Source organism: Lissotriton vulgaris, chromosome 6, assembly GCF_964263255.1.
Source record: "Lissotriton vulgaris chromosome 6, aLisVul1.2, whole genome shotgun sequence".
Taxonomy (NCBI): Eukaryota; Metazoa; Chordata; class Amphibia; order Caudata; family Salamandridae; genus Lissotriton; species Lissotriton vulgaris.
Window position 1 is genome coordinate 845,616,372 of NC_141694.1, and position 22,153 is coordinate 845,638,524.

The 22,153-nt window shown below is 45.8% G+C and overlaps 1 protein-coding gene across 5 annotated transcripts in view; it reads left to right on the top strand.

Moving 5' to 3' along the window:
- ARID1B (AT-rich interaction domain 1B) overlaps window positions 1–22,153 on the top strand; it is an 843,008-nt gene that overhangs the window by 278,377 nt on the left and 542,478 nt on the right. For all 5 annotated transcript variants that reach the window (XM_086926863.1, XM_086926866.1, XM_086926865.1 and 2 more), the window contains one exon: window positions 19,894–19,965. In XM_086926863.1, coding sequence (XP_086782989.1) covers window positions 19,894–19,965 — 72 coding nt within the window. The remainder of the gene's footprint in view (window positions 1–19,893; window positions 19,966–22,153) is intronic.

The window sequence follows — 22,153 nt, forward strand, 5'->3', positions numbered from 1 at the left end:
TTGTTGTGCCCGGCCCACTTCCTGCTCGGCTGGAGGACGGGAGGCCGCGTGGGACATTCCTTGCTGCTAGACCCCTTAATTGCCCTCTTGGACCATGACATGCTTCCTCCCTCCTCCCTACTTAAAGAAATGCTCACGATCGGTACCCACCCCGGGAGTGCACAAAACCTTTCCCCTACATGTCCGGCTTCTTGTCTCTATGAGCATGCGCCGTGCGAGGGGAAAGGTGTGCATCCAGAGTGGCCTGTCTGGACTTATTTATATACTTGTGCAGGATATCCTTGTCTTACCAATTCCTTTACTCTGCCGACCCCTTTTTCCTACCACTTACCCCTTACGCCGGGTCTTCTGTGGCTGCCTGCGTTGGTGCCCCATCCCCCCAATCCCTTTGGCGCCCTTCACTCACCCTCACCCTCAACTCCTCACTCACCCTCAACCCCTCACCCTCACCCTCACTCACCCTCAACCCCTCACCCTCAACCCCTCACTCACCCTCACTCTCACTCCCCCTCACCCTCACTCACCCTCAACCCCTCACCCTCACTCACCCTCAACCCCTCACCCTCACTCACCCTCACTCACCCTCAACCCCTCACCCTCAACCCCTCACCCTCAACCCCTCACTCACCCTCACCCTCACTCACCCTCACTCACCCTCACTCACCCTCAACCTCACTCTCACTCTCACTCACCCTCACTCACCCTCAACCCCTCACTCACCCTCACTCTCACTCATCCTCAACCCCTCACCCTCACCCTCACTCACCCTCAACCCCTCACCCTAACTCACACTCACCCTCAACCCCTCACTCACCCTCTCACCCTCAACCCCTCAACATCAACCCCTCACCCTCACTCACCCTCACTCACCCTCACTCACCCTCACTCACCCTCACTCACCCTCACTCACCCTCACTCACCCTCACTCACCCTCACTCACCCTCACCCTCACTCACCCTCACTCACCCTCACCCTCACTCACCCTCACCCTCACTCACCCTCACTCACCCTCACCCTCACTCACTCTCACCCTCACTCACCCTCACTCTCACTCACCCTCACTCACCCTCACTCTCACTCACCCTCACTCACCCTCACTCTCACTCACCCTCAACCCCTCACCCTCACTCACCCTCAACCCCTCACTCACCCTCACCCACCCTCACCCTCACTCACCCTCACTCACCCTCAACCCCTCACACAGTGCAATAGGTCTCGGAGCATTTGAGTTAGAGCTTTTAGAAATGTTTATGGCTTTTTTTTTTTAATTCTTTAGCATTGGCTACAGGAAACAAAAATGCTAAAGATTTACAAAAAAACCCATAAACAATTCTAAAAGCACTAACTCTAATGCTGCGAGACCTATTGCATTTCCAATGCTTGTTAAAACGTGCAAGTACAGGGAAAGGATGGGGCTTTTTGCCTCATATGTTTTAAGATAGCAACTGTGGCTGGACATAATAAACGTTTGAAGTTTTACTTTTTTAGTGCCTTGGTGAACATCTCAGTAATGGTTAGTGTGACATACACGAGTACATAGCAACAGTAGAGAAAGTCGGATGATATGATGTTAAAAAAGACCTAATGCAATCAGAACGTCTTCAGTATAAAAAAAAAGGGGTGGATGGGTGCCCTGGGCATGGTGTCGTCTTTGGGAATTGTCTTGGTGTAAGTTATTAGGTATAACAGATCTATACATCTGGCTTACCGTCTTAACGCTCATCCATTGCAAGGCTGGGTTAAATCGAAGTCTTTGTGCTTTATGCTCTGCTCAGTATTGTCTTATACCCCTCAAGCGCCTTAATCCACATTCTTTACAGCAGCAGTCTTTTTCCACATTCTTTTGTACTTCAGGTGTGCTTGAAAAAGACGTTAGAAAAAAAGTAGGGGATGGAAAGCACTAGTCCACGCTCTTTTAAACAACTGAATAATCATTCCTCTAACTAGCCTTCCAACCCATCATATTTTTGGGTCAGTCTATGGGATTCCAGAAAGGGACAAATCATATGCGAACCAGTCTTGATAATTTCTAACGCCAAATCATGAATGCCCTGCCTATGCATACGTTCAAACATCTCAGGTGTGTTTTAGTCATTTTGGGCCTACCCGAGGGGTCTCCTTGAATGCAGAGGAACTTAGAGGTCAACAGCTACTTCCAGGCTTACAAGACCCATATGTAGAGGCCCACTGAGAGAACAACAAGTGGTGCATGGAAATGCTTGAGAATTCCTCTGGTCATCCTTTCCCTTAAATAATGTATTGCTGTCTACGCGTCACCCTCAATAAACAATACTCCTCCTTGTAGCCCAGATGAATTGACTCTAACAGAACTGGTCTCTGTTCTAAATGTAGTATGAGCACTGAGCTAAAAAAAATGGTCTGATGTAGGGTTCTCTGCTAAGGAGGGTGGCATTTATGTTAAGAGAGCTCTGTAAAGTTCTGTGGGTTCTGGTACTTTCATGCCATGCTCTGGTCTTGATGAGTCATCACAGTCCAGAGGCTGTTTTCTGTTGGTGAGGTGTCTACTACCTCCTCCCTTTGTGTATCAAAAGGTGGTGTGACCCTGCACCTGGAATGCAGTGTTTTAAATATCCATGGAAAAGAATATGAAGATAGCCTTTTAGTGTTGTGCTGGAGAGCTAAATATTGCAAGCTGGTGCAAGCCTAACAAGCATCTGAAAAGCTAATCGGCCTAGCATTGGCTGCCAGCTTTTTAGGTTTGTCAGTGCTTGTTTAGTTTTATCATGGTTTTTCGGAAACCTTTACTGTTGGGAAAGCTATTTGGCCTTGTCAATCCAAAGCAGGAATATTTTGTTGGTCTCCAAAGCACACATGGCCAAAGTAGTCCTTGACAATGAAGTGAAGTACTTTATATGTATATGCGCCTCCTGAAAGCGAAAAATGCTGTCACTCACAGCAAAGTTAGCCATAGGCTGAAGTGGCTGAAGTGGCTGAAGTGGTTGATCTACTGCCCCATGCTGTATGCTGTAGTAAGCAGAAGAAAAATATGAATGAGAAAATACCAGACCAGTGGATAAAGAGGGCAGACTCAAAACATCTATAAATGTGTAATATTTTTTATGTGTGGGTGTATATACATATGTATAGGGGATAAAGTGCCCCCTGCTGTACATTATAAGGCTATTTCAAGTCACTGTGGAGTTCCATAACCATGTAGAGGAACGAGGCCATAGGCTGAGTTCCTATATAAGGTTATGGAACTCCTAGGTGACTAGCAGCATCCTGAACATGTGCGGCAGGGGGTATTTAATCCCATATATATGGTCACGCCATCACCTTTCCCACAACCCACTTAAAACCTTGGTGCGTAGCTCTTTCATATGAAAGAGGGAGCATGTGTGCAAACATGTAAAATAAAACCTCTAATACGAAATTAAACACATCAAAAACCGGTTCGATATTTGTTGCCAACCGAAAATCAGTAAAAAAAAAAAAAAACGTACAAAAAAATTGCAGTGGCTCCAAACATGCAGAATATGCAAACACAACAGGTGATGGACCGAATGTGGATCAATGTCACACACTCAACCCAGTCCAAAGATCTGGGCACAAATCCATCGTTATTTTGCACTCCACACCACCCTGGGTTAGACAATGGCGATATGCAAATCAGCTCTGACCCTGTGCCCCATGGGAACAGTCCAGTCCGAACTACAAAAGCCATGTCCTTCCCAGAACGGAATCAAGCATCCGAGGACCGGACCGGTTTCGAGGTAACACCTCTCATCGGCCCGGCTAGCTTGACTCCAGTGGTGTGGAGTGCCTGGGACCCACGTCTGGGCATCCCCAGCGCACTTAGGGCGGAATATGCAAACACAACAGGTGATGGACCGAATGTGGATCAATGTCACACACTCAACCCAGTCCAAAGATCTGGGCACAAATCCATCGTTATTTTGCACTCCACACCACCCTGGGTTAGACAATGGCGATATGCAAATCAGCTCTGACCCTGTGCCCCATGGGAACAGTCCAGTCCGAACTACAAAAGCCATGTCCTTCCCAGAACGGAATCAAGCATCCGAGGGCCGGACCGGTTTCGAGGTAACACCTCATCAGCCCGGCTAGCTTGACTCCAGTGGTGTGAAGTGCCTGGGACCCACGTCTGGGCATCCCCAGCGCACTTAGGGCGGAATATGCAAACACATCAGGTGATGGACCGAATGTGGATCAATGTCACACACTCAACCCCTCGAAACCGGTCCGGTCCTCGGATGCTTGATTCCGTTCTGGGAAGGACATGGCTTTTGTAGTTCGGACTGGACTGTTTCCATGGGGCACAGGGTCAGAGCTGATTTGCATATCGCAATTGTCTAACCCAGGGTGGTGTGGAGTGCAAAAAAACAATGGATTTGGGCCCAGATCTTTGGACTGGGATGAATGTGTGACATTGATCCACATTCGGTCCATCACCTGTTTTGTTTGCAAATTCCGCCATAAGTGCGCTGGGGATGCTCAGACGTGGGTCCCAGGCACTCCACACCACTGGAGTCAAGCTAGCCGGGCTGATGAGAGGTGTTACCTCGAAACCGGTCCGGTCCTCGGATGCTTGATTCCGTTCTGGGAAGGACATGGCTTTTGTAGTTCGGACTGGACTGTTCCCATGGGGCACAGGGTCAGAGCTGATTTGCATATCGCCATTGTCTAACCCAGGGTGGTGTGGAGTGCAAAAAAACGATGGATTTGGGCCCAGATCTTTGGACTGGGATGAATGTGTGACATTGATCCACATTCGGTCCATCACCTGTTTTGTTTGCAAATTCCGCCATAAGTGCGCTGGGGATGCTCAGACGTGGGTCCCAGGCACTCCACACCACTGGAGTCAAGCTAGCCGGGCTGATGAGAGGTCTTACCTCGAAACCGGTCCGGTCCTCGGATGCTTGATTCCGTTCTGGGAAGGACATGGCTTTTGTAGTTCGGACTGGACTGTTCCCATGGGGCACAGGGTCAGAGCTGATTTGCATATCGCCATTGTCTAACCCAGGGTGGTGTGGAGTGCAAAAAAATGATGGATTTGGGCCCAGATCTTTGGACTGGGATGAATGTGTGACATTGATCCACATTCGGTCCATCACCTGTTTTGTTTGCAAATTCCGCCATAAGTGCGCTGGGGATGCTCAGACGTGGGTCCCAGGCACTCCACACCACTGGAGTCAAGGTAGCCGGGCTGATGAGAGGTGTTACCTCGAAACCGGTCCGGTCCTCGGATGCTTGATTCCGTTCTGGGAAGGACATGGCTTTTGTAGTTCGGACTGGACTGTTCCCATGGGGCATAGGGTCAGAGCTGATTTGCATATCGCCATTGTCTAACCCAGGGTGGTGTGGAGTGCAAAAAAACGATGGATTTGGGCCCAGATCTTTGGACTGGGATGAATGTGTGACATTGATCCACATTCGGTCCATCACCTGTTTTGTTTCCAAACATGCAGAAACATTCTAGCGTATTTCTATCTAAGGACCCCAATACATAAACCTATTCTCTTGCTTGTCACTGTAAGTAATTAAAATAGCGCTGTAAAAAGAGAAAAACAACTTCCCTTTATTTCTTGCTTTAAACAACTGCTTTAATTATGCTCTGTGGCCTGACCTGCCTTTCACCTCAGCTGCTGGCTCAGGCAGCTGGCATTTAGAGGTCAATATTGGTTGTAATAACTTCTAATCGGTGACTTGGTGTGTCATAAGTGGCCAGCTATAAAGAAATTAGTGACTGCCTTTTATACAGGGATTACAGAATCGCATGCATTGTACAATTCATAAAGTAAATACATTTAGTAAAATCTTAGATCTGAAAATGTATTTGGAACACAAACTATTTCGTTCCATAGATGCCACACATGTAAGGACAACAGAGGAAATACAGAGGAAATGGTACTGCATCACAGCACTGCCCTGTTCCTTGGTCTCTCCCAGGGCAGAGGTGGTGCTGGCAAGTGAAAGCAGTCGTCCCTTGGCACCAGCCATAGCATCATGCCATCCGCATGCGTTTGTGTATGGAACAGCCATGTGGAGAAGTGAGATCTAGGACAGCCATGCAGCTCACGGGCGGAGACTTCTCTTTTCCATGTGTAACACGTGGCGCCCTCTCCGCCACCCCCATTCGCTTCCGCTTTCTCCTGTGATGCTGAGAAAAAACTCGAAATGATCTTGTTTTCTTTTGTTTGGGTCAAGAAATGTTGGTTTCAAACGGTTACTGTGTGAAAGCAGATTATTGACTCGGCAAGCCTTCAATTTTCCGTGAATAAGACCGCCACCCTCCGGCTCCAGGCGCATGTTGTGCATGCATTCTATTTTAAAGCGCAGGCTGTAATTTAAAACGGAGGCAGTGTGATGCCCCACTGAACTTTGTTTAAGCCCGGAATAAAGGGAAACAGCGTAGTCACAAAGAAGTGACTAATCTTTGCTCGGTGCTGCGCACAGCCATTGTGCGTTACATGAGAAAGTTTCCCCAGAGGATGCTTTCGTGTGAAGGCCTGTAGTTGAGTGTGTTTAATAAAGTTTTGTGTGGGTTGTTACACCAGCACTAGTTAGATAAGGACAGAGCCTCTGGAATTATGCAGCGCGGAAGGGCCATATTATGTGGCAGGGTTGACTAAATTATGCGGTATGAATAGGTCACTTATGTGGCATGATGCAGCACACAGTTTGTGAGTTCATCCATTTATCATTTCTACACGTGCTAACACTGTCTGGGCAAAAGTTTCACCTTGTTTAGTACCAGTTTAATGCACAATATACAAGTGAAAGTTGACCAGTCAGCCTTTTGCGAAGGCCCTTCTGGTGCGTGGTAACCAGGGCACAAGTCCTAAAAAAAACAGAAGGGGGAAGACCTAACAAGTTAGGTAGTATGCAAGTGACGTCATGGCGCAAGACATCACAGTGCATGACATTGCACATGCATCACAGGAGGTGGTGACATCACAGGACATGGCATCACAGGAAGTGACATCCGATCTTAGCACCTCAGACATATGTTTAGCAGTTCTATCACTAGTAAATTAGAGTGCATTACAAGATTTAATAAGTGAAATTTTGCTTTGGGAATGTGCCAAAAAAGTGACCCACCCAAACACAAAATTTGGGCCTCAACTTATACATTTATTTTTTTAAGAACTCTGCCACAAAGAAATTGGCTACAAGTAGAAACAGCAATATATCTATTATGCTTAGATGGTTGCAAAGTCTACGTTTAAACATATATTATAGGGTTAAGGCACAGAGATCTTTGTGTGCCCAGTAATGCTCAGGGAATAATAATAATGGTAATTTAACTCTGGAGGTTAACGCATTTGCTGGAGAGATGTGTGTTCTGTCTAGCCCCAGTTTTGAATTAAAGTAGCACAGAAGGTTAATGTACCTCCTACAAAGCACATCATTTAAAATGAGGATGACCGATTTGTATTTTACGTAGCTAGATAAGTGGGTTTCTACTTTTAACACACTGATCATTTTGTTACTTGCAGTTCACAGATTGTAATCTTTCTAATAGAGCCCAGTGACTTATGAAGGGCATGGGACTCCTACACCTTGTATCACTGTTTTAGGTAACACATCTGTACGTTGATTTACCCACATATGATTTGTTGTCCATGTATAATGTTTACGTGTGATGTAAAGCACTCTCACACCCTGTATTGGGATGAATAGTGCTAGAAAAGAAATAAAACAAAATAGTGGTATTTAAATTATTTTTTTTAATACTGGGACGGACCAACACTTGACATTCTTACAGTGCATGCAAATCACCTATATACAGTAAATGAACAAAGTCAAAAGCATGCCTGTCTTAAGTACCTGTGAAATGATCAGCTGTATGTGTGCCTTTTTTTCTTCTTCTCAATGACATCTAGGTGAGAGGCTCCAGATAGCTCCCATCCAGGATACTCGAACAAAATGAGGTCTTATGAGTTCTTCACTTCGCCCCTTGTTTTGGGCCAGCTGGAATTTAAAATAACAAAGCTCAAAACACTGCTTGCAAGGTGCTGCTCGGAAAAAAGTAAACAACGTTGCAGGGTTTGCTGAAAAGTGTCCTGGTGTCTAAAATCTACACCAGGACGAATTCAGCATATTTCAGTGGGGCCCAACTTTTTGGCAGTGTGGACGTAACCCAGCCTGTGAAAATAGTGGTTGGACACCGTCTACCACGTGTCACTTATTTTTAGTCACTTGACCCATTCAAAAAAATGTCAGATTTCTTTGTTTAAATCTGCAGCAGATAATGAATTATGTGGCAAATCTGTAATAATTCGGAAAACGCCACAGCCACACAGTGCTTTAATTGGAAAAACATAAGTGCAGATACTCACCAAAAGGAGCAGGGGGTGGAGTTTAGGGCGGGGCTAAGGGGGAACAAGGGGCGGGATTAGCTTTTTGACCGTACCAAGGTTGTATGCACGAAATGCGCATGCATTTTATCAACCGCCTAAGGATTATATGCTGCTTCAGCCTGCTTTTAATCGAACCGGTGGCCTACAGCCCACTGAGCCATCTGTCCAGTACTGGCACTCTGTTGTAACATGCACACGTCACTTTTCTCTTGTAACACACTGTTTGCTACCTCTTACATTTTGTTTGCTTTAGATACTTGCGCAAGTGCCACCATTGCCTCATGTAACGTTTGTTCTTGTGCTGGAGGGTCTGCCATTTATTGCAGTACTATACCTCTAGTTGTACTTTGTATGCTTTTGTAACATGCACACATATCACTTTTTTCTCCTGTAATGTATCGTTTGCTACCTCTTGTATTTTGCTTGCTCTCAATTGTCACTTTTGCCTCATGTAACTTAACGTTTGCTTTTGTAATTTGTTCACTTGTAATTTTCTCCTCATGTATCATTACTGTTCCTATTGTGAATCGCTCTGACACCTTCTAGTAAAGTCCGCGCTATATAAAAACGCATAAAATAAATAAACAAGTCTCTCCTGGAACATTTGTAAACCGGAGTTAGGGTCAGAGCTGACAACGTCTGTACTGGGGAACTAGGTGCCAATCTCCACATTTTTGATTGGTCTTAAGGTCTGTCCAAAGTCGATGAAATAGGAATCAGCCAGTGTGGAAGTGTGCAAGAAAGCAATTCCGATGCGTGGCGACTGTAAAACCCTTCCCATACGGGGAGACCATACCTGCTCTGGGGCCATACTCGACCAGTCCAACACTACGGCCAGCATCGCGCACCCCTGCCGCCGCAGTACACCCGCAGCCGCAGAGAGGGGCTGAGGCTGAGGCGAACTACACTTCCCGGCATCCCCTGGCTGACGGGGACGCCTTCCGAGAGCTGACACTTCCGCCCGGAGGGGCATAAACGGCAGCGCTTTCGCCGGTGGAGCGGGGGAGACCATACCTGCTCTGGGGCCAGACACGACCAGTCCAACACTGCGGCCAGCATTGCGCACCCCTGCCGCCGCATTACACCCGCGGCCGCCTAAAGGGGCTGAGGCTGAGGCGAACTACACTTCCCGGCATCCCCTGGCTGACTGGGACGCCGTCCGAGAGCTGACACTTCCGCCCGGAGGGGCATAAACGGCAGCGCTTTCGCCGGTGGAGCGGGGGAGACCATATCTGCTCTGGGGCCATACTCGACCAGTCCAACAATATGGCCAGCATCGCGCACTCCTGCCGCCACAGTACACCTGTACACCTAGCTTATCTCCTTCTCCCTTAGCAACCCGCACTAGGGACTCGCGGGCATTAGCGTCTGCCAATAACCACATCCTAGGGGGAAAAGAAAAGCTACTGGTATACCTAAGGGTAGTAGACATCAAGCCAAACAGCCTAGGAGTAAAACATCTGAACCTGGGCTGGAGCACCATCTGGGTAATTTGGGCAATGTTGTAAATCTGGATCTTAAGGTTAGTACAACTTCAAGCAATGCAAGAGGGATAGTGCCCAATACACCTAACCCAGGGGGGAATAAGCCTGACCTTATGGATTACATTGAGGGTAGGCTTAAGGCACTTATTTCCCCTGTTTTAACTAAACTTGAAGAAATAGGTAACAGACTTACTACTATTGAAACCAAATTACAGCAGCAGGTAGTATCTTTACCTACCCCCAAACCACCTGAAGTACCTTGTCTGAACACTATTCCGCCAAATTTAACTGATCGGGTAACCACCACTTTAACCACTGTCACCCAGGCTAAAGCTATTAATGCCCCGTCCATAGCTCAAAACACAATGAGATCTAAGCGAGTAGCCAACTCGGGCCCTGTTGGCCCAGTGGGTAGATTATATCCCCCGGATCAGGCATCTCCCTCAGATTCTCCATTACATATTCCTCCATAGTCATGCCCTTACACTGTCATCTTGGCAAATGTCCCAAAATTAGAAGATGGAAAAGCTGAACACTGGTCCGCCCTGAAAAATAAGGTGCTCCATTTTTTTAAGCAACAAAACCGTTCTGGGTGAGCGTCTGTTGATAATTTTAAAATGGTGAGATGGGTTCCCTGGGTAGGGAAAACCAAGAAAACGTTGATTGCTGATTGTGTGGTGGTTAACTTTGGCTCCCCAAACTAGTGAATCACATACTGAGGCAAACTGGTTCAGTTCTAATTAATCACGATCACGTCAATGTCCTTCCACTGGGGTACTTCTACCCCCCTCCTAATATTACCACCATTTCAAACCTTGAACGCCCTCCCCCAAGCGAACCCATTGGCCACATTTCTCTAAGTAACAGATATGAGTTATGTTCCCTAGAGCAAAACGACTGACTGGCTTACAGTCACCAGTAAAGGAAACTTCCCCTGTTGCCAGTTATGGGATCTGTCCACCAGTTGCCCTAGTGACACAACCTTCAAGTTTGTGGATAGAGGGGGGATCCATAGCTAACTCTGCCATTAGCGTGTTGTCATGGAATGTGGCGGGCCTTCCATCTAAATTGAATAATCCCGAGTGGTGTCTATTTATTGAACAGTATGATGTATGCATGTTTCAAGAGACTTGGGCCAGATCCAAGCCTGCCAGTATGGGCTTCGCCATATTTGATAAATCAGCTACCCACCTGGACAAGGGGCGACCGTCAGGAGGTTTGTCTACCTGGGTGGGCACGCATTTAGGGTGCAAGGCTAAAGAATTAGATACCCAGTCCATGGACATTTTGTGTGTGGTTCTCACTTTGCCCAACAAACTACCTGTTGCCCTGATTAATGTCTATTCCCAACCTGTTGCAAGAGGTGCAACCTCTTTAACCTTGGACGCATTGTCTGCCTTTTTAGAAACAATTCCCCCTAACACCAGGATGATCATTGGTGCCGATTTTAATACCCAATTCGAACCCCTTAAGGGTTTGGCACCTGACACTATATATGATGAAGACCATTATTGGTCAATTCCAGAATCTAGTCTTCCGCCTGTGATTGCCTGGACCCCACTAGCATTGCAAACAAATGCCGTTTGTTTAAAATTTTCACTCCGGGCTTGCAACGGCCGGTTCCCGGCAGGTACTGCCTCCAATATCACATTTAATAGACTAGGATCTACATCAATTATCGATTATATTCTTGTTGATACTGGTAGTTGGGATAGAGTTCTTGAATTCAATATCAGTCCCCGCAGTGATAGTGACCATAATGCCCTGCATATAAACATCTGCTTATCAACGGGCAAAAATCATGTTTTAACACCTGGTCCAAGTAAACAGAGGGAGAAGGGTACGTTGGGGGGACATCTCACTCTCCCAAAAAAAGCTGGTCAGGCTGTATCAGACTGAACTCCCTTTTTTTGCAAAAGCAGACTCCCTAGCGATTGAAACATGTTCTCTGGATTCCAAGCGAACTATCTGTGAAAACCATAAAGAATTAATGGATACTTTGGCTCCCTTCTTTGTCAACCATAGTAAACCAAGGGATAAGCCCAAACCCAGTCATCAATGGTTTAATAGTAATTGCAGAGTCGCTAAGCAAAACTTACTGAATACAATTAAGAGTAATACAAGGATAGATCTATCGGAAGCACGGGCCGCTTACACTTGGGAATTGAAACGGTCCAAGACATGCTGGGAAAACCAGAAGTGGGAAAACATCAGGGCAGTCCTGCTAGTACGGGATCTTAGAGCCTTTTAGAATTTGGTCAATGAGGGCACTAGGAACCACAAATCTGCCATTGAGCCAAATATTAGTGAGGATGTTTGGGTTGCTCATTTCGAACCCCTTTACGCTTCCCCAGTTAATGGCTCCTATAACATAAGGGAGGGAGACCAAGAAGAACCAAGAGGGGTCACTGGGCCACGCATTCAACTAAGTGAAGTTAAGTTTGCACTGGAGAAAATAGCCCCGAATAAAGCACCAGGGCTGGACAGAATACCTGGAGATCTTTTCCACAGTGAAGTCTCAGTCTGGGGTCCCTATCTTACCTTGTTTTTTAATGCCTTATTGGAGGGCATCCCCATGCCCCCTACGTGGGCGGGGGCTGAAATTATACCCATTTTTAAAAAAGGGTCCCCACTCCTGCCATCGAACTACCGGCCCATAAGCCTTTTGGATGTAACCCAAAAAATCTTCGCTCGTGTTCTCCTTGAGCGCCTACATGGATGGATGGAGGAACTCAGCATTCTAACACCACTCCAAGCTGGGTTTAGAGCACGGACATCCACGGTCGATCAGATTTTCAGATTACAAATGATTCACTGGAAGACCGTGAGTATAGAGAGTTGCACTCTATACTTAATATTTGTAGATCTGAAATCTGCGTTCGACCTGGTCCCCAGAGAGAAGCTGTGGTAGATCCTCTTGTAGATGGGGGTCCCGGTTTATCTTTGCCAATTGTTTGCTCGCCTGCATGAGGGCAATTATGCTCAAATCAGGTACGGCAAATATGGCAATCTAACATCTCCAATCCTAGTCAAGCGAGGAGTCCGCCAGGGATGTGTCCTGGCCCCAACACTCTTTGCCCTATTCGTTAATGGGCTCATTGACCATCTCAATAAAGGCCCTAACATTGAGGCCCCTACACTGGCAGGGCGTAGTGTGCCAGCCCTGATGTTTGCAGACGACACGCTGTTGCTGGCTAAGTCCCCAATGGGTATCCAGAGGACGCTCGACAACTTTGTTTTCTTATGCAAACATCGGGGCCTGGAGATAAATCTTCAGAAGACCAAATATATGGTCTTTAACAGTGGCAAAAGCACACGCAGCAACCCGACCCTGGGGGGCCAACCGCTCGAAAGAGTGATGTTGTTTGACTACCTTGGCATCACCTTGACGGAGAGTATGGACTGGGGAGCGCAGATTAATAGTGCAACTTGAAGCTCACCCAGGTGTCTGGAGGCATCCACAAATTCTTCAAGGGGGCATCATACAAGCAGGTCCATGCACCCATGGAAGACTACAGGGTACAGGCAAGAAGTGCTGCGTTATATGGTGCAGAAATTTGGGGCCATTGTGCACTCTTATCCCTTGAACACACTGAGAATGTGTTCATTATGCAGCTTCTTAGCCTCCCCAAAAGTACACCACTGATCCCGTTGAGAATGGACCTAGGAATCAGATGCATTGCCGAGGATGCCGCACTTAGACCATTAACCTTCTGGAGACGCTTGTGGAGCACTCCTGAGCTAGCCCCGTATAGCGAGGAATTAACTGAGATATTGGGGCTGAAGGAGGTGGGCAAGATACCCTGGTTGAGACACCTTAAGGCGCTATTTGTGGAACTGGGACGCGCTGACCTGTGGGATGAGCCCCAAACCGTGTCCCAATCATTAAGTAGGAACACACTGGTGACTGCCTATAGGGAATACCGGCTGTCCAAGATGATGCGTAGTTCTTCATCGGGACGGCTGACAAGTGAATTCCTTACAATTAAAAATACTTATCAGGCAGAGTCCATCCTGGATAGCATCCAACTAGTGCTGGCAAGAAAATTGTTTCTTCAGTTCAGGCATGGGTGCCTCCCCCTACGATCGTATTTTAAAAAATGGGGGCGACAGGTTTAGATTGAATGCCCTGCTTGTGGTTTAGTGGATGAAACTGAGGTGCACGTTTTTTTCCAATGTGATTCCTATAGGTCGCCAAGAAGACGCTGGCTTGTACAAATCTGTAAGAACTTGGGCACAAGACACTTTAGAGAGGCCTATAGAATATTGAAAACTGAGCTGCACCTCCCAATAGTTTACTCTGTTTCCCGTTTTTTGTTCTCAATGTGGTGTATGAGGAGGAAGTTTCTGGAGCCTTCCCCTTAGTGGCCGAATGTAGTTATTGGTCTGCTCAGGCCTGCTAACACTCTTTTGACCTATGGTATATAACTTTTAACTGTGTCTATTTTAAAAAGAGCCTCTGCTCCTGTTTTATAAATTATTTTATTACCCTTAGTGGCTTTTAGTATGGTTTTAATCTTTTTCCATGTGTAAAAGTACTGACCATATGCACCTGCACTTTATTCTGATTGTTCATTCTATGGCGACTGGATGTAAATCTGTACCAATGTTTGTTGATTCCTGTGGTAATGATATATGTTTTATTCATTCTTGTGACGCTTTTATGGTCAATGTACCGAAATAAAGCTTTTCAAACGAAACTTCCCATATGTTCTTTTGTTATGTCCTGATTAGTGCCTCCCACCGCCACCCATTAGATTTTACAGCCCCCTCTTAGCGCCCACTGTGAAAGATCTTTGGATAAGCAAATGACTCAGCAGACACACCCCTGCTCTGATTTACAAAGCAGCTCACGCTGGGTCCAGGTGACGAGCTCCATTGATTGATTCCGTGATCTGGAGCAGTGAGTACATTTTAGAAGAACTTGATAACACAACGGGCTGTTACAGCAAAGGCCCCTTCTGAGCGATATATTTGTTACGTTACTTTAATGGTTACATTTGTCCTAGGTATTACTTTTTACACCGTTGTTGAGTTGTATATCACAAATGTATGTTATGAATGTTTAGGAAGGTGGATACCTGACTATGGTTACCCCAGATGATTTTTTGCCTTGTGTTTAGCTGGTTTTCGACTTAGTTGGCCTGGTTCCCTGCTAATCAGGGCCCCAGGCTATCTGCTCTCTCCTTAAAATGGACTCCATGCACCCTAGGTGCATAACCAAATTGGTACTGGACACCTTGTCAGCCCCTATATAGTGCACTGTAGGTGCCAAGGGCATAGGTGCATCCAAGGCCTACCAGGGGCTGCAGCATATCTTTTGCCACCCCTGGCTGGTTCTTAAATTGACACAACTGGCTGATCACTCAGCTGGGGCAAGTTGGTGTAATCACCCCTTGCTTAGATATAGTATACCTATATCTAAACCTATATCTGGACACATATAAACCTATAAGTCACTCCTATGGCAGGCCTTATCAATCCTGGAGGCAGAGTGCTTGGTTTTACCTGAGATGGTGCTCTAGCATGAGCTGAGCCTGTCTGCAGCTGTCGGGAACAACTCCCTTAGCTGTTCCGGGATGATGCCATACCATATACTCTTAAGTGCATTATAATCCTCGCGGTTATATGTTAACTTTGGTTTGGCTTTATCAAAACATGTCGTGTAAGGTGTCATACGATTTGGAATACTATCCCCTCGACAGTCCTGTCGACGGGGATAGCATTCCACCCTTCTAAAGGGAGAAGACATGTTACTTTACTAAAACGCGGTTAATCCTAACCAGAGCCTCAGCATCACAAAATGGATGCTGCTGCCACCGACACAAGTCTGACCTCCTGCTGCTGACCGAAATTTGGCAGAGGAGGCCTGGACAAAGGGTTTCCTGTCGCGGGGAGGTGCTTCACCACCCCAGACAGGAGATAGTGTATTGGGGCAGGGAGGGCTGAAAGAAACTAGACAGTGGCTGGGGCGCACAAGGCTTCCCCTTGCATAATCTGGTCAAACCGGTTCTGGGGCACACCAGCCCCAGTGCGACACTGGACAAAGGGAAAGGGGTGTAACCACCCCCTTCCTGGGTCCCACCCAAAGGAGGGACCTAGCAGGTAATCCAGCCCCCTAGATTGGTATAAGAATGGGAGCAGTGCCAACGCACTCAGATTATCCTGACTGAAACTTATGAAATGAAACTCTGGACACTTCGACATCCTACTCGACGTAGAAGACTGAAGAATCTCCCTTGTGGTCAAGGAGTGACCACCCTGTGCAAACAGGCACCATCCAGCACCTCGACGTTTGCTTTGTTGCAGTTCCCGCCGGAACTCGAGCGACAGAGATCGACAAGACCCAGCGTGCCTGCCTTCTAACAGCCCGATCCACAGTCCCTGCAGAGCTGAGACCCGTGGAGGCGACCTGAAGCGTTGGGCCGGCCATCTTGGAAAGACCACGAGGCGCTGACCGTGCAGCTCCCGAGACTCCCTCGAAGCTGTGCATTGGGGTTTGAGAAGCCCCAGCCCTGAGCCACTCTTGCACCGAAGCTCACCCCTCTACACTCACCGAGTGCTGCGTGGGGCCCTTCTGCATCTTTTGGCTCAACGCGTTGGTCTGGTCGCTTGCCTGTTGGCTAGCGGCCCCAGTACCGACGAACCTTTGAATTTGACCTGCCAGTCCGGTTGCTCTGGACTGGCCCTCGCTCCCCTGAAAAGGAGCCCCCGCTCTGACCCTCCTGGTCCGAGTAAGAAGCGTTCTTCGAATCATGCATTGGTTGCGCTTGCCAAGGGTTGTTTGCTCCAATCCGGAAGCAGACACCGCCGACCGCGAGAGCCTGCGTGGGACAGCTCGTGATCCACTCCTGGACATCCTCGGTGCCCCAGAGTCCACGTGGCAGCGGAGACGAGCTTCACGACAACCACCTGATTGCGCCCGACATTGCCTGGTTCCTTCCTGGTTCCACCCTGGTCACTGCTGTGTGACCCAGGCTCTGTCCCCTCTGCTTTAAGGTACTCTTCATCTTCGATCCACCCTTGGATCGCACCGGACACTTCTCTTCTGACCGCCTGCAGCATCTTCATCTCCAGGCTCCATAGATCTACACGACGAAAGCGACACTACTTTGCCCTGTACACCCGCTTCCTGTGGGTGAGGTAACTCATGAGCGCTGGTGCTCCTGTACTGGTATACACCTCTAGTGTCTATGTCTAAAGTTTTGTCCTTCTAGGTCAGTCGGAAGACTCTTAAAACAGTAACTCGATAACTTTTACGCACCATTGACTTTGCATTGGTGCATGTGTGTGCTTTAAGCGCTGCACCCGAATCCCGCTGGCTTTTCCCGACTTCAGCATTGCTAGTCCCGACTGCTCCCAGCGATTCCCCAGGCCCTAGGCCTGACCACTGTTCGATTAGTGATACTTATACCACTTTTTTGATATATGGTTTGAGTGGCCCCTGGGCCTCATCCATAATTGTGCAACTTTTATATGTTTAACTGTGCTTTTGTTTAAACGCTTGTGCTTCTAGACTCATAAAGAGTATAGAGGATTATTCTACTAATAAATACATATATTTTTATAATATATAACTTCTGTGGTGTCCTTTCATTTGATATTACAGGGTTGTGATTGGTAAAACAGCTTGCTTAACACGACCTCTTGAGTTAAACCTCTAAGGCTGCTTAGTCCATGCTACCCTTAGGATAGCTTGTCTATAAGGTTGACTTACAACCAGGCACCATAAGGGATTGTTTGGACTGATACAAGGTGCCCCCAGAAATGGAGACATCATATATCAGGCCAACTTCTCACAGAATACTTTATTGAAATGACAAGTAAAAAAATAAAGATGAAACGGACAACATACCCACCCTAAATTGTTGTAGGATTACTTTATATGCTCATTCATGTAATTACTTTTTGTGTTTAAATTATTCTCTCCAACCAGTAGATTGGCCTGTGCCAATTGAATGATATCCCTAGTTTCTTTATCTTGTAAATTTAATTTGGAGAGATACATTTGGAAAGGGTTTGTATTTGGAGTTTATGCGGAGAGCTGTGAATTTCTTGCTGATAATTTGTAACGTGTATAGACAAGATGTTTTGTGTCTTAATGTAAAATAACATACCTGTGATTTGCTTTGCATGTTGTACAATTTAGGGGTGGCTAGAAAGCTCAGCAATTTCTTTACCTGTTACCAATGCATTAAAAATTGGGATTTTGCTCCCTTAAGAAAAGTACTCCTCTCTCATTTCATGCTATTGGGTGTTTTTGGTGTATCATTCCACCTTCCAGGAAGGGCTTTCATTGGAATGTTTGAGGGACTATTTTGCTTCCAAAAAGTACTTCTTTATCTCCAATGTGCATTCTATACAAAAACAATCACTTTTTGCTTCTTTTTAGGTTAAGTCTACCAGCCATTGAAGCTGTCTGGTTGCAAAAAAAGACCTATTGTGGACTTACCAAGAACTTAGAGGCGCACAGCCTGCCCATTGCTTATCATTGGTTGCCTTTACGATTGCTCATTTGTTGGCTTTCCTTGTCCCAGTTTTTCCATCTTGTGTTTGCCCCACCCTCCTGACCATTTCTGATTGGCTGGCTTATTGACCCACTACTCACTTTTAGGGAACTTCTTTTTTTCTTCTTTTTGCTTAAGCACTCAATGAAAGTGTATGAGTTTTCCTGCTTTTTCCCTGGTGTGTTTCATCCCCCACCCTCCTTGTTGCTTTCTTGGTCATGTACGTCTCCCACTGTATTACTCTCCCTTGTGTGTTGCTGTTCCCCTCGCCCTCCCGTTACTTCTCTCCAGCTGCTCCTTTTTTTAACCCCTGTACCCACTGTCAGACTTATTGGCTTTGAAATACTTGCTTTAATAGCCTGACTTACCCAGGTGTCCGTTTATCATTAAAATGTATGCATTTTAACTTAAAAACATTAAGAAGGAGTTAGCTAAAATGGTTAACACTCTCAGGAACCCTTTTCTGGCCATTATATAATTCTATAAATTAAGAATTGGACATCGGTTGCTCATCAGGAGAATTCCCTGGCCGTGTTGGCTTGAATTGGTTGGTTTAGTTATCACACCAGTTGCGGCCCCCCGCGGCAAAGCTGCCCCAGCAATATTACACTTATCTGAAACATTACGCCGCAGTAGAAGTGTGAAAGTGAAAAATACATAATGGTCTGTGTGCGAGAGAGCGAGAACAGCGGCGGGAGCGCGGCTTAGAGTTGGTTATTTTCATGAGAAGAGCTTAGAAATAAAAGCGGTTCAGATACGGTCACCCTGGAACGCAAAGCAATTACCGGAGCTTCCTTGTTTACCCTTTGCTTTTTTAGGACTTGCGTTTTCTGCGTGTTTTATAAATGTCTGTCATCCGAAGGACTCACCTGCTTGCACATTCTGAATTTTATTCTTAACCGTATGAGGCTTTGTTGCCAATTTTCTAATAAAAATACAAGAGGAGTGCCAGCTTTCGAGGGTGCCCTTTGACAGCACTACAAAGCCCCCCCGCCCGAGAGAACCCCCACACTGTTCAAATACTAAAACATTTTAGCAGGCTAATCGTCGGAAAAATCTGGGGGGGGGGGGTGGGGGGTCTGACAGATACGTGCGTGGGTCTGTTTTTACTTTATTTACTATTTATGGGCATATTGCGTGGAGATTTTTACAGTTGATTTTTCAGCTATTACTACAATTCTTGCCTGTAGCAAGCATACACGAATACAGTCTCCCTTACCTTGGCAAAACAACTGTGCAGTTGTCTTCCTTCACAAGTTCAAAACTGCCATAATTTGCAAATGTCTGCCACTTTTTTGGCTGTGTGATTCGCCAATGAGGGGCACTTTTATTTTAGTACCGGGCCTATTTTCTGCCCCAGTCCGATCCTTTCTGCACATCGAAAACGGTATGTATATGTAGAACTATATAAATGCGCTATATATGCAACTACAATGAAATACAAAGCAGCTTCTCACAGAGTTCTAACGGTTTTGCTTAGAACATGCTCTAATTCAAAATTCTAGTATCAAGTGCTACTATAACGAACAGTGTGTTTGTATTTTTTTTCAATTGTAGAGCCTGTGCCACGACCTGCCCTCCCTCAAAGAATACGTTTGTGGGAAATTGGGAAATCGCAAGGAAGGAACTGTGAGTACTGGAACTTGCACCTGTGCATTTTTTTCTGTGCCTGAAGAGCTGCGAATGATAATGTTTGGGAGTGAGTGAGTTGAGAGGCTGTGCTAAAGTGAAATTATTTGAAATGTGGTATATCTCTAAAGCATATGCTAAATTGAATTGTCCAGTCTTTTGCTCCAAGTTTGACACACCACCCTGTTTGGATAAAAATGTCTTTGCTTCATCTTGGACGCAACCTCTGCGTTTTGGTCACCTGATCTGCTCCGGATTGCTGATCGTGTAACATCCTTGATTACTGTTGGGTTAGGATGTAAATATATTTGCTTGGTAGATTATGGACATTGCTTAGAAATGGCTTTATTTTGTTTCTTGGTTATTTTTGTTGCATTTTAGGCGTAAATTAAATCACGATTCTTGTTTGTTCAAGAAGCCTGTATTGCCATTTTACCTTCACCATAAGGGACCAACACTTTGAATTGGAACATTTTCATAGCTCTGTACATGCCACTAAGTAATGAGGGAGCGCGCTTTCAGACAGGTATAATACTACACCATGAGGGCATGTGTAACTGGGAGATTTTTGCATTTGGATTGATCTTAGGTGGAACACGTTTTGGTGGCGTGCGTGAGTGACCAGAGAGGTACTCTGATCTTGGCGTGGGGCACATCGCCACCAGTTTGATGGGGAAGAGCATGTGAAATCGATGTGCAAACTATTTGTTAGCTTTCTGTCATAAGTTGCTTTGCAGTACCCTTACTCACTAGTTAAGTGTTTTAGTAGACTGTCCAGTTAAGTTCTCCTACTGGGTGAAGCAGTTGGATCGACCGTTCTGCAGAGTCTTGCGAGTCTACGAGGGAGGGACAAGCAGAAGCAGAAGGAGAAGGAAAGGGGCAAAGAGAAAAAAAAATCCATGGCCTCAAAAGCATGCCCGCAAAACTACCTTTTGATAGTGTGCCATTCCATTCCCTCTTTTTAAGCTTGTTGGGTCTTTTGTCCCCAGTTCTTTGTCACCCTACTTGATGAGCTTCAGTACTGGTCAGCTCACAAATTGTAGCCTTTCTTACATTTTAAAGGCTCTTTTCTGAAGATTTTTCATTCATAAATATTCTCTTAACATGGTTGCTCTTCAATCTCCGTTGCAGGAGCTCACTGTACCATTTAATTTATTAAACATGTTTTAAAATGTTTAGATACAACATTAAGGTAACCTGTGTTAAATTGTCTTGCTTGCTATGCTTACATTTTTAAAACTTGGATGGTAAAGAAACCTTAATCATAATGTGTGTTCTGGGGTAAGGCTAGAGCACCCAGCAGGAAGTGGGGCTAATCAAAATAATATCAGTTTACACTTATGGTTGGGAAGGGTGCATTCTCAAGTAATTTCGATGTACAAGTTAAAATACCTTTACTGAATCTTTGGGAATAATTCTTTTCTTGTTGTTTGTTTACTTATGGTTCTCTACAGATAAGTTTATCCAGATCTCTAATTTACGTTAACCTTTTGATTTCCATTTTCTATGACCAATCTGTTTGGCCACCATTAACCGCTTGTCACCTAGCTTTTCAAGGCAGAGGTATCATATGCCAATAGCAGTTTATCTTTTGAAATGCGTAGTTAATTTGTGATCAGTGGTTTCCCATACCGTGCATTGAGTCATCTAGGGATTACCCCATGAAATTACCACCAGCCATCTTTTGTTTTGATCAACAAAATATTTTTTTCTTGTCCTGATTTAGTTGTTTATTCTAACAATTTCATCTAGAATTCTAAAGACAGGCATTTTGTCTTCCACAAAATAGCTGATGCTAAGCTCGAAATGGCCTGCTTTTCAAAGTTGCAGGTTAATTTTTTGTCGTTTTCTAGATTGTGATGCATGCCACTTCAGATGAGCATTGCACACCTATGTGAAGCTAAATCATATAGAAGTTGCATGCTGTTGGCAGTCTTGAAGGGAAAGAAACAATTTGAAACCCGGTGCCATGTTTGGGCAATTTGAAAACACAATACCTCTCCATGTCAACTTAAGTGGTCTGATTTTTCCAACTATGGAGAGAATGCTCACTGTAAGCAGCTTTCCACAAGTGTTGTTATGGTTGACACATCAGTGTCTTAGTACTTTGACTTTCAGCCTAATTATGAGCGTGTTGGAATCCATTACACCTTCAGTTTACAACATGAAGAGTGGGAAGGGGTTCTGA